At 34.6% G+C, this 14,102-nt stretch overlaps 1 protein-coding gene across 9 annotated transcripts in view; it reads right to left on the bottom strand.

The window, feature by feature from the left end:
• BIRC6 (baculoviral IAP repeat containing 6) overlaps window positions 1–14,102 on the bottom strand; it is a 213,305-nt gene that overhangs the window by 47,412 nt on the left and 151,791 nt on the right. For all 9 annotated transcript variants that reach the window (XR_011569131.1, XM_070798081.1, XM_070798080.1 and 6 more), the window contains 4 exons: window positions 13,419–13,719; window positions 11,355–11,572; window positions 7,660–7,824; window positions 6,346–6,514 (listed from right to left, as the gene is read on the bottom strand). Coding sequence is in view for 8 of the 9 variants with exons in the window: in XM_070798081.1 (XP_070654182.1) it covers window positions 6,346–6,514; window positions 7,660–7,824; window positions 11,355–11,572; window positions 13,419–13,719 (853 nt within the window). In the remaining variant the exon portion in view is untranslated. The remainder of the gene's footprint in view (window positions 1–6,345; window positions 6,515–7,659; window positions 7,825–11,354; window positions 11,573–13,418; window positions 13,720–14,102) is intronic.

Here is a 14,102-nt window from a genome sequence, read left to right as displayed (position 1 = left end):
CTGAGGGACTTGACTTTCACTTTTCACTTTCATGCATTGGAGAAGGAAATGGCAACCCACTCCAGTGTTCTTGCCTGGAAGATCCCAGGGACGGGGGAGCCTAGTAAGCTGCCGTCTATGGGGTCGCACATAGTCGGACACGACTGAAGCGACTCAGCAGCAGCAACAGTGCCTCTTCTCATTCTGATCTTCCTCTAACATGTCAGGTCTACTCATTTTTCTGTTCCGTACTGATAAAAATCTATTTATATCATTTTTAAAATTTGAAAATATGTGAGTTTAGTAATAATGGCCATATTATGGGTAAACACTTAAACTTGGGCAACTGAATACATTTCTCTTTATTTCATTTGCCCCTTCCTATTATGACACTATGAAACAAACACTAAAAAGGCAAAGATTTTGTAACACTTGATAACATTCCTGGAATGTTCTACTATATTCTACTATGTTCTACTATATTAGTGGCAAGTAATTTAATGCGCCCAGTGGTGCTGTTTTCTAAAAATAGGAACATCTCATTTTCCAAAATGGGAATGAGACAGATTCTAACACTTCACCTGCTATTTCTTATTTTCACACACTGTAAAGTATTTCTTATTTAACTTACATGCAAAATACATTATGAGAAATTCTGGACTAGATGAAGCACAAGCTGGAATCAAGACTGCAGGGAAAAATATCAATAACCTCAAATATGCAGATGACACCACCTTTATGGCAGAAAGTGAATAAGTAAAGAGCCTCTTGATGAAAGTGAAAGCCGAGGGTGAAAAAGTTGGCTTAAAACTCAACAATCAGAAAACTAAGATAATGGCATCTGGTCCCATCACTTCACGTCACACAGATGGGGAAATAATGGAAACAGTGATAAGACTTTATTTTGGGGGGCTCCAAAATCACTGCAGATGGTGACTGTAGCCATGAAATTAAGACGCTTGTTCCTTGGAAGAAAACCTATGATCAACCTAGACAACGTATTAAAAAGCAGAAACATTACTTTGCCAACAAAGGTCCATCTAGTCAAAGCTTTGGTTTTTCCAGTAGTCATGTAAGGATGTGAGCTGGACCATAAAGAAAGCTGAGCGCTGACGAATTGATGCTTTTGAACTGTGGTGTTGGAGAAGACTCTTGAGAGTCCCTTGAACTGCAAGGAGATCTAACTAGTCCATCCTAAAGGAAATCAGTCCTGAATATTCACTGGAAGGGCTGATGGTGAAGCTGAAACTCCAATCCTTTAGCCACCTGATGCAAAGAACTGACTCACCTGAAAAGACCCTGATGCTGGGAATGATTGAAGATAGGAGAAGGGGATGACAGAGGATGGCATCACCGACTCAGTGGACATGAGTTTGCATAAGCTCCTGGAGTTGATGATGGACAGGGAGACCTGGCATACTGCAATCCATGGGGTCGCAAAGAGTCCTACAGGATCTAGGGACTAAACTGAGCTATATTTCTGGCAATGAAATGAGACCGCCATCTAGTGGCCAGTGGGGTAACTGACGTCTTACTCAATAGCACGAATATATAAAACGGCAGCTGGAGGAAAAATGGTCCTTGTATATCATTGTTTACAAGCAATTTTCAAAATAACATGACTACAATGAAAGGAAGTCAAAATATGGGGAGGAGAAACTAAAATGAACACATACTTCATATGAGGATCTTCCTATCTAGTAAAAAAGTCTCATAAAAATAACTACTTTCTCTCTTTAGAAGCTTTTATCATTCCTTTAAAAAAAAATGATACTAGAGATAATGGAGAAGGTAATGGCAACCCACTCCAGTACTTTTGCCTGGAAAATCCCATGGACAGAGGAGCCTGGTAGGCTGCAGTCCATGGGGTCGCTAAGAGTCAGACACGACTGAGAGACTTCACTTTCACTTTTCACTTTCATCCATTGGAGAAGGAAATGGCAACCCACTCCAGTGTTCTTGCCTGGAGAATCCCAGGGACGGGGGAGCCTGGTGGGTCGCACAGAGTCGGACACGACTGAAGCGACTTAGCAGTAGCAGCAGCAGAGATAAGAGTCTAATACAAACATATAAACCACTTTTTGTTTCACTTACCAACTAAACTGTGGCTTCAAATTTACTGTTTTATAATTCTAACAACTATTTTATAGATTCAGCTTTTTGAATTAAGTTCTTTGAAGGTAAAATCTGCACAAATTCTACTTAAAAAGTTACTAAATCTGTTACATATAGTTGACCAGCACAAGGTTGTTACTGAGCACTGTTAGCCTCTCCCTCCTTCACTTCTTGTCTTTTGTGCACCCTTTTGTTTCTTTGGGGTGGGCGGTGGGAAGGGGCTCCTAAAAAGCAATTAAGTGGTCAAAGAAACATCTCAAAGGCTAAGAGGGAACATAAAGTGCTATGTTTTTAAGAGAAAATAAAAATCTTAGATCATATGAAAAGTTTCATCTCGCCTGCCAGAGTGAACTGGTAAGCTTGATAAGAATACATCACACATTCACAGAATAAAGCAGAAAGGTTTTGGTTTTGGTGGAGGGTCCTGGAAATAATCTCCAAGGGCAAACTATAGTTCAGGGTGGCTTTCGAAAGAGCCTATTACACTAGGCTTGTGTTTTTGTGTACTATATGCTAGCAACATAAGCGAGCCATTTCTTGAATACAATGCCTTACACAAAATTATTAGCACTGCTCTCACACTTAAAAAACAACTTGCTAGATACGTGATAAAATAGTCTATAAAATGTCATCAATATCATGAAAGACAAAGAAAAGTTGGTAAAGTTTCCAGATTAAAGGAGAACAAAGATATGACAATTGAATGAAATAAAAGATTCTATATTGGATGCTCTTCCTTATCCCAAACCCCCAAATGGTCAAAAGTAATATTCTACAGACCAATGACAAAACTGGAAAATGGACTTAAGACTAATTTTATAAAATAAAAATTTTACTAAGTTCCAAGAAGTTTATTTGTTCAGATATTAAAATGTCACTTTAAAAATTAACATTTTAACCAAAATTGGTAATTTACATAAGCAGTAAAGCTATATATCCCTGAAATAAATAATTTTTATTTAGAATATTATACATGGGCATACATAAATAATATACCATGCTTGTCAAAACTACGGATCAGAATGTTTAAACTAACGAACAACTGCACTCATCTCACAGGCTAGTAAAAATTCTCAAAGCCAGGATTCAATAGTACAGGAACCAAGAACTTCCAGATGTTCAAACTAGATTTAGAAAAGGCAGAGGAACCAGAGATCAAATTGCCAACATCTGCTGGATCATCAAAAAAGCAACAGAGTTCCAGAAAAACATCTGCTGCTGCTGCTGCTGCTAAGTCTCTTCAGTTGCGTCTGACTCTGTGCGACCCCATAGATGGCAGCCCACCAGGCTCCCCCGTCCCTGGGATTCTCCAGGCAAGAACACTGGAGTGGGTTGCCATTTCCTTCTTCAATGCACAAAAGTGAAAAGTGAAAGTGAAGTCGCTCAGTTGTGTCTGCTGCTGCTTTATTGACTACACCAAAGCATTTGATTGGGTGGATCACAACATACTGTGGAAAATTTTTATAGAAATGGGAATATCAGACCATCGGACCTGCCTCCTGAGAAATCTGTATGCAGGTTAGGAAGCAACAGTTAGAACTAGACATGGAACAACAGACTGGTTCCAAATCAGGAAAGGAGTACGTAAAGGCTGTGTACTGTCACCCTGCTTACTGAACTTATATGCAGAGTACATCATGAGAAATGCCGGGCTGGATGAAGCACAAGCTAGAATCAAGATTGTAGGGTGAAATATCAATAACCTCAGATATGCAGATGGCACCACCCTTATGGCAGAAAGTGAAGAACTAAAGAGACTCTTGATGAAAGTGAGAGAGGTGAGTGAAAAAGTTGGCTTAAAACTCAACATTCAGAAAACTAAGATCATGGCATCCAGTCCAATCATTTCATGGCAAACAGATGGGGAAACAATGGAAACAGTGACAGACTTTATTTTTTGGGGCTCCAAAATCACAGCAGATGGTGACTGCAGCCATGAAATTAAAAAACGCTTGCTCCTTGGAAGAAAACGTATGATCAACCTAGACAGCATATTAAAAAGCAGAGATATTACTTTGCCAACAAAGGTCCATCTAGTCAAGGCTATGGTTTTTCCAGTAGTCATGTATGCATATGAGAGTTGGACTATAAAGAAAGTTGAGCGCCGAAGAATTGATGCTTTTGAACTGTGGTGTTGGAGAAGACTTGAGAGTCCCTTGCACTGCAAGGAGAACCAACCAGTCCGTCCTAAAGGAAATCAGTCCTGAATGTTCATTGAAAGGACTGATGCTGAAGCTGAAACTCCAATCCTTTGGCCACCTGATACAAAGAACTGACTCATTCGAAAAGACCTTGATGCTGGAAAAGGCTGAAGGAGGGAGGAGGAGGGGACGACAGAGGATGAGATGGTTGTATTGCATCACTGACTTGATAGACATGAGTTTGAGTAAGCTCTGGGAGTTGGTGATGGACAGGGAAGCCTGCCGTGCTGCAGTCAATGGAGTTGCAAAGAGTCGGACAGGACTGAGCAACAGAACTGAACTGATGGATCAGAATATATCCCAAACTCCAAAAAATTTTGATTACTAAAAACATAATTTACGAGGTGTTCTGACAATTATCTAATGACATACTTAACTTAGTTCATTATTTTATATTTATATATCTTAAAATCTAATTTCAAGATTATTTTTGCAACCACATTCAAGTATAAATCTATCAATTAAAATTATACCACTGGACACAGTACCAGATTCAAGCATATATCTAAATTTCTCTACCGTGGGAAAATAATCACAAAGGAAAGTCAAACATTAAATTTCTAAAATAGTTCCAAAGACAGAATATTTAATTTGTGATACTTCCATATATTGACCAGAATCACAGCTTATTTATTAAAATACACACTTACCAGAAAGTGCACCTACTTGAATAGATTATTTTAAACAATAAAAGTAATACCAGATTTCTCTTTGGACTCTAAACCATAAAGATAAAAGCCCAGTGTTACACAAAGACTGAATATCAGAACAAGACAAAATTAAAAATTTCTGAGAGGTCATACAGTTTCATACAGTTTGAAAGTGAAAGGATTAATATTTTAACAACGAGAAAGGAGATAAAGAGAAACCTTATCTTACTCTGTTCAGTTTTGCTAAATGATTTACTATTAAATTTTGGCACCAATCTGAAGTACTTAAGTGTTTACAGCGCCAAATGCTTTACTTTATCAAAATATATATTGTACATTTGATATCTATTTTTTCAAGAGAGACAAATCTAATGTATCTAACAGCTCAATCTAAAAATACCAATTCAACATAACACCAATATTTTTATAAGAAGTTTGAGGTAGGCTGGGAAATGGTGTGTGTGTTTTGTTTGTTTTTTAATTTTTGCTGCACCAGGAGCTTTGTAGGATCTTAGTTCCCCTACTAGGGATCGAACCCACACTCCTTGCATTGGGATGTGCAGGGTTTAACCACTGGACTGCCAGGGAAGTCCCAGAAATATTGTGTTTGGAAGCACAATAATTTTTTGAAGGTGAAGAATAGCGGCAGTAATCCCTTCTCAAATACAAGTACATTTTCCATCATCTACTTGCATTTAAACTGCTACCAAGCATCAAAACAGACTTCAAGATTCATTCCCATTGCTTTCCTTACCTATTCTTCTTTAATAATCTAACTGAATGTATGTCTATTTTCATGACTAAGAATACGAATAAAAGCAAATACAAGAAGAGCAGATACTTTAAAAAAGTGAATAAATAAATATCTTAGTTAAAATGAGGAGATGCCAACTGCTTATTTTCCTTGGCAATCCCTGTATGTAACTGAGTTTAAATAAAACAAACTTTCTATTCTACTTAAGAAAAGGATACATTTCTTGGAAGATAATTCCACAACCAAAGAAATAAAAGAGCAATTTCAGTTGATAATCAGTTGAATATTGCAAAGTATCTACCTAAGGTACTTTCATAATTGAATTTGTAAAAACTAATACTCATTGTCAAGTATCTACAGATTTGTATAGTTTATCTGTCTGCCTTTCTTCAAAACACTATGGTCTGCAATTCTAATGTTTAAAACATTCTAATGTTTTAAACGTTAAAAACACACAGAAATTCAATTAACCATGTTTGGATCACAGTATTGTCATGAAGCTGCTAGCCTTTACCCTATAATTTTCAGTTATAGGTTATTAAACGAAAAAAATGAACCTTATTATTTAAAGTGATAATGATAAATAAGTAGACAAAAGTACTCATCCATTAAGATACTGTAAAGGACTAGTTACAATGTGATTTACCTGAATCATTTCGTAGATAAGATGACATGGCAGGGATGAGGCAGGACTGACTGAGAAGCTCTAGAAGTACAGAAGGAAGGGCATTACTGTTCTGTCCTCTACTCTCGTGAGATGACTGAGCTTCTCCATTTACAGCACCACTTGCAGGATTTATATAACTTGCAAGAACCTAAAAATAAAAATCCTTGGATTTAAAACTGAGTTTTAGCTTCACAAATTTAAAATCTCATATTTTATGTTAGATGTTCAATCTGAATATGAAGAGCATATATTTTCAACTTGATCAATGCTTCATAATACAGGTATTAAAAATGAGACTTTTTTCCTTTACATTTTCAAGAGGATATATTTCTCATGATGATGTACAGTGCTATGATCAGACATATAGAAGCAATCCACCTAAGAACATGAACTTAAAAGCTTAGTTGCAACTTGAAAGAACGCTGGAGTGGGTTGCCATTTCCTTCTCCAGTGCATGAAAGTGAAAAGTGAAAGTGAAGTCGCTCAGTCGTGTCCGACTCTTAGCGACCCCATGGACGGTAGCCTACCAGGCTCCTCTGTCCATGGGATTTTCCAGGCAAGAGTACTGGAGTGGGTTGCCATTTCCTTCTCCGATTTATTTATTTTACTAAGTAGGTTCAATTTATAGTTGAGGGTGATGGAATCTTATGCGTCTATATGAAAATAAGCTTATTCTAGAACTACAAAAATAATGCTCAAAGATTTAACTAATGCTCGGAAAAATAAAAAACAAAACCCTAATTTTAGTCAACTAGTTGATGCAGGAATAAAAGCTAATCTTTACAAACCTACTTTTCTCATTTCTGCATGAAAAACTTTATAAATTAGATCACCTTGCCCATTTCTAGAAAACACAACACAATGTGAGAAACAAGGGTGTATATAAATTTTTTAAAAAAAGAGAGAGTCCAGATATAGTGGTTTAGATGAGAAGCTGACAGGAAGAAAGCAGATGTGGTACACTCCTGTTATTGGACAACTTCGCCTTTGTCACCTTCCTCTCAGTGAAGAGGCTAAGAGGGAAGAATGCAGAGTTGCAAGCACCAAAGAGCAATCTTTATCTAGCATATTAAATGTACTGAGGGCAGGGAGAATGTTTTTTCATTTTAAAAATGAACTTTATTTTTCATTAAAATAAATGAAATGAAATTCATGAAAAAGTTCATAAAAAAATGAACTTTTATTTTTCATCCTCAGTAGCTGAGGATAAGGCCAATGTAACTTAAAAATCAACACAGACACACACAAAAAGATGAACTATTATCACTGACAATATCAACTTTACAACCATACCTGCAGGAGGCAGGTAACATGCTCCTCTTCCAGCCTCTGCTTGGTTAAGGCTTGCTCCACATCCCATCCAGAAGCTGTAGAGCCTGTTCCAAACCCAGTTCCTTTGGCCCAATAGAGCTGCTGTTCTTCTGTTGACGCAGGGTTATGAGAGCTTGATACCTGTGGCTTATAACAAAAAGAAAAGAATTATTACTATTTGCTTTTATTTATCCTCAAATTACCAGTAGAATTTTAAATAGTTTAGCTGCTATGGAAAATAGTTTGGCAATTCCTTAAAAAACTTAGCAAAGAATTACAGTAAGACCCAGCAATTCCACTCCTAGGTGTATATATATCCAAAGGGGGAAAAAAAAAACCAAACTGATATTCAAATATATTACACTAATGTTCATAGTAAGACCATTCATTCACAACAGTCAAAAAGTCAGCCCAAAAGCCCATCAATGGTTATACAGATAAACAAACTGTGGCATATATATACAATGGAATATTATTCAGCCATAACAGATAACTAAGTACTGATTCATGCTACATGGATGAGTCTCAAAAACAATATGCTAATTCAAAGCAGCAAGCAATGTTACAAAAGGTATGACTGTAACATATTGAATGATTCCATTTTTATGAAATATCCAGAGTACTTAAAGCAGAATGCAAAGTGGTAGTTATCAAGTTAGGGGGAGGGAGAAATGGGGAGCAAACGCTTATATTTAAGAATAAATACGAGAAATTTTTATCAGTATTTAAAATAATCTATCAGGAATAGATTGAGTAAAGCATCTAAGGGTCTAAAGAGTCAATGACTCAAAATTAAACAGAGAAAGCAGAGAAAGGAATAGAGAGACATGAGCCAGATCTTCTACGATGACTCTGTAATGGTTATCATATGTTTTCAATCATAGCAAGAAAGTCTGCTTCTATTTCTAGAAGGAGTACTTCTCAATTTCTTTTTTGTTCAGAATATGATGTGCAGAAAAATTTCTTTTGGGGATAGAGGACATATTAAAAACATGAATGTTGTAGAGAAATTAAAAAAAAAAAGACTGAGAACCACTGGTTTATTAATATAACCTCAAACTCAGTAAAGGTCAATTATGATTACTGTTGACTATAAAATTAATTCTGTAATAAGAATCCTCCTTTAAAGAATTTTCATTAAAATATTTGCATTTAAGTATTAATTTCAAGGGTACTTTGCAAGTATTTTAATAGGAACATTTTAACAAAGAATATTATGTACAAACAATACTTTCATAAATTGATCTGGAGAGTTGGATGAATCTATGACTGAATAATTCCATCTTTCACATGTTATAAAATAAACTGTTACCACTAGAATAATTAGGGTTATTGAAAAAAACAGCTATTTATTTTTTAAAAAAACATTTCTAAATGTAAAGTATAACATATTTACAGTAAGAACACAAAACAAGTATGTAAAGCTTAATGAACTGAAAACAACTTAACCATGAAGGTCAAGAATTAAACCACTGCATGCAAGGAACTGTCCTTGTTCCCTCATACCCACATTCCTCTACAAAACTAATTATAATCCTGATTTTTCTACTCATGACTTCCATTCTTTTCTTTATAACTTTACAACCTAAACACGAAACTCTAATCACTATAACTTATTTTTATTTTTAACATTATGTAAGTGGAATCATGATGCATATACTTCTTTATATCCAGCTTGTTAGCTGTGATTATAAAACTCATCAGTTCTGTTATATGTAGTTGGCTATAGCTGTTTGCTTTCATCACCTTCTAGTATTCTATTACATAATATATTACAGCTTATTTGCCCACTCTACTGTTTTTTACATTACTTATTGTATTAAATTCTGTTGTCTTTACAATTTTTACAAGTATGGTGGGACAATTTTGAAATCTTACACAGTGTGATTGATGTGTACTCAGTACTAAAGGTTTTCACTTGTAATTCTCTGGTAACTAAAGCAATAGATCAACTTTTCACATTTGCTGAATATTTACTTTGCCTCTTCTGGTGAAGTACCCATTCAAGCTTTCATCTGGTATTTTCTATCCCATTGTCAGCTTTTTCCTTCGGGAATTATTTTTAATAATTACACTTAATTATTTTTAATTGAAGGATAATTGCTTTACAATATTGTGTTGGTTTCTGTCAAACACCAATATGAATCAGCCGTAGATGTACATATGTCCCCTCCCTCTTAAACCTCTCTCCCACCTCCTTCCCCACGCCACTCTTCTAGGTTGTTATAGAAAATTGGTTTGAGTTCCTTTTGGAAATTTTGGAAGCTCTTTAAATATTCTGGATATAAGTCCTTTATCAGATATATACAAATATAGCCTCCCATTCTGTGGCTTGCCCTTTTACTCTCTTAAATTCTGGAATTGATCGATCATAAGGTATCTCTTACTTTTTTTGGTAAAACAGTATTGTTATATGTTGAACAATACTATATATATTTAGATTCACCATCCATTTAGAATTAACGTTTGCATTTAGAGCATAGTAGGGTCTAAAGATTTTTGTTCCATATGAATATTTAACTGACCCTATCACCATTTTGTTCCAGAGTCACCTCTGTCATAATATCAGAAAACCATATATGTAGATGTCTCTACTGTCTGCTGGGCTTCAATCTAACCTTCTGTAAATATCATAGCTTAACAGTAAGTTTCAAAATATGAGACTACTAGATATATTGTTCTTATTTGAAAATGTTCTGGCTATCCTTGACCCTTTGAGTTTCTGAATGAATTTTACAATCAGCTTGTCAATTTCCTCCAAAACAAACCTGGAGTTCCATCAAACTTAAAAATCAATTTGGTGGGACTTCCCTGGTCCAATGGTTAAGACTCCATGCTCCCAATGCAGGGGCAATGGGTCCTATCTCTAGTCAGGGAACTAAGATCCCACATGCTGTAAACTGAGCGAAAAAAAAAGAAAAAGAATCAATTTGGGAAGAAATACTAATGAAATGTTGTATTTTCTACTTCATGAGAGGTAAACATGGACAGAGACTTCAGTTTATTAAAGTCTAATTAATAAGTATCTGTTTACAAAGTTTTATATATTTTATGATGAGAGGTCTTACATATATTTTTCATATTTATTTCTAGATATTTCCTATTTTTGATGCTATTCTAAAGGACATCTTTAAAAAGCTCTTTTTATGTTTGTTGCTGGAATACAGAAATGACTTATTTTTATATATTGAAACTGGAAATTATATCCTCATTAAACTCACTTATGCCATTATTTATTTTTGGAATTTCTATAAATAACAATCAAATCATCTCAAGAGAATCAGGGTCACTTTTTCTTTCTTATTTTTCTTGTCTTATATACTGACTAGAACCTTACTGTACTGACTAGAACCTTCAAAAAGGAAAAGGGATCACAGTATAAATTCAGTGTATCCTGGTAAATGGAAAAGCTTTTTAAGCTATAACATCTTTTTTGTTTAAGTAGATGGATTAACTTAAGGCTTTCTGAAAGAGCCTAAGAAAGAAAAGAACAATTCATTTTATCCTCTTTTAAATAACCTTTTTGTTTATTTGTTTTAGGGGCAAAAAAAAAAAAAAATCAAAACAAAACAAACTGTGTTCCCCAGCCTCTGAAATACTAATTACTTCAGAAAAAACTATGCCTGTACTCCATGAATCTAACAATTTTTCATGATCTAAAGAAAAACTGAACCTACCTCTGTCTGATTGAGGCTAGAGTTTGGAACTCGTGGGGCATGGTGGCTCAGAGCAGACAGACAGACAAGAATGAGGTGGAGTGCCCCAATCTCCAAAGCCATCCTCCGAAGAAGCACACCATCATCAGTTGTCAAAGGCGTGGTGCTAAACAAGCTACGAAGGACATGGAAAGGAAGGGTTGGGAGCACATTGGCTGATGGAGATTGCAAGATATGACCTAGATTAAAAGAAGAGAACTCAAAATTAAAAAATATTTAAAACCACAATAATGAACAACACAGAAGCTCACAAATTTATAATGACAATATAAAATTTTATCATATTTATTAAAAAGCCACAAAAAATACCACAAATGAAATTAAATACTTAATATTTAATAAGTGTCCAAAAAGACATCAAATATATAAACTCCAAAAGAAAGTTGAAATATACTCATATGATACTTGTTATAGACTATGTCAAAATTATTATAATCTAAAATTTTAAACTAAAAACTAAGAACTAAAAATGCAGCATTAAAGCTTCCTTACAAGAGTATGAAAGTCTTGCCCTGGAAGTAGTTTCAACCATGAATGCAAGAGTGAAAGAATTTCGTTTTGTTTGCAATAAAGTTTTCTACTATGTTCTAGCTACAGAGTGTTAAATGTAAAACAAAACAAACAAAAAAACACTTCTACATGAATGGCAGATGAAACAACCACCGCAAAAAGATATATCAAAATCATGCTTTTTAATAGACATTACTGTTTATTCACTAGAAATAGTTTGAAATGCCTTAAGACAATTCTTTTCCTTTTCAGTTTAGGGTTATACCTACTGTCTCATAGTAAGAGTCCTAAATTACCATGGTTCTTACACTCTAGATACTTAAAAAACTTAGCTCAAGCAATTAGAAATTTCTGATGTATTAAAATAAGTATACATAATTTATATCTGAAAATAAGCAACCAGGATGTATTTAGTACAGAGACACTGTAATTTAATAATAGTTATGAACACATTTAAAATTATGTCAACATTTTTGAAGAATTCCATCAATATGAAAACACACACAAAAAAGTACATACATAATACTTGATAGCTTCCAAGTTAAAGGATTCATGAATAAATTCATATAATTTTATTGGATTATATGTACTTTGTTGTACAGGGTTTAACACTGCATACTCTCTAAATAGTATGTGAAAGACATCACCTCTAATCAAAACCACGTGATTTTAAAATAACATGAAAAAAAATTCTGATTCTCAAATGTAATGGTCATTCCCTGAAGAACTAGAGGTAAACCAAATGAAAATATACTTGCCAGGCTACCACCCTATGATTTTTCTTTGTTTCCTGCTATTAACAAAACTGTCAGCCCAATGGAAATAACCATCATGGCTTTCTGTTATTATTCTCTAATATCATTATATTATAAAATAGATTATTATTACATTTTCTTCATTCTGTTCTCCTTCATCTAAATATTTTTACCAGATTGACAGAAAAATTCTTTAAAAAGATTCTCATCACATCACTACATCACTTAACATATTTTAAATAAATCTTAATTGTTTGTTATTCAGAATAAAATCCGAAGGTCTTAAGAAGACCTTCTTAAGGTCTTTTCCATGATCTGTTATCAATAACAGCTTTTTAAATGAGTTCTCTGTGCTGCTTTATGCAAATTTTATCTCCCTCTCATATAACATGAGCACATAAACACTGCTCAAAGCAGTCCTTCTTTCTGAAATAACCATTCTCAGTCTACAACTGATGATTTCCTTCAAGGGTCCACTAAAAACTATAATGCTGTTTTATTCATAAGAAAATAATCTCACACTTGTAAGTCTCCATAATACTGTACTTCTCTCAAGGCTTTTATAACTTGTTAAGTCTATATGTGTATAGACATTCCTCATTGCTATTACTGTAGCACATTAGCTACTTGATGGCAGGATCTAAATATCTCCTTCATCTTTAAATGCCTCCAAAGATGACCAGCAATTTTGTAAGCACAACTGAATTAATTTCACACAACCCACCTACATCAAATTTTATTAGTAACACTCAACACTTACTTCCTTCTCCATCATCTGTAACTCCCAAAACCAAGCGAAGAAGGCACTGGGCGTGTTTTCTCTCTTTCAGTAGCACTTCAGCATAACCCGGAAGCCGAAGAAATAATCCAAAAGCAGCCAAAGAATGGGCAGGTATGGGAGACATGGTCTGTACTGCTGACTTGATAGGTGGAGGTTCGGCCGCAATGGTTTCTGGCGCTTCATAAACTAATTCCCCTGATTGTTCAATAGTCACCCATTCAAACTGATCACTATCCTTTGGTTTTTCCTGAGTGGTAGATGTTACAACCGGAGCACTCACCTAAAGTAAAAACAATTTTGTTTGGCTATCTGTATGTTTCAACATCAGGTTCAAAGTAAAGGCATGAATTCAAATGATCTCTTTAAAATATAAGAATATAAAAATCAATTAAGTATGTATAGCTGAATCACTTTGGTGTACACCTGAAACTATCAACTAAACTCAAATTTGAAATAAAAAAATGTTTTTAAATCAATAAAAGGACATGTTTTTAAAAATGAGTTACAGGATACCATAAGTTGTGCCAAGTATTTCTACCCTAAAAGTTACTATTTTCTCCTTTGTAATTAGTTAAGTATCTATAGACAGAGTTTTTGAGACTACATAAATTCCTTGTTTCCAACTCAACTTTGATCATTAGAGTTAGCATTTATATAATGTTT

The sequence above is a fragment of the Bos indicus genome, chromosome 11 (assembly GCF_029378745.1).
Source record: "Bos indicus isolate NIAB-ARS_2022 breed Sahiwal x Tharparkar chromosome 11, NIAB-ARS_B.indTharparkar_mat_pri_1.0, whole genome shotgun sequence".
NCBI lineage: Eukaryota > Metazoa > Chordata > Mammalia > Artiodactyla > Bovidae > Bos > Bos indicus.
This window is presented reverse-complemented; position numbering and strand designations above follow the sequence as displayed.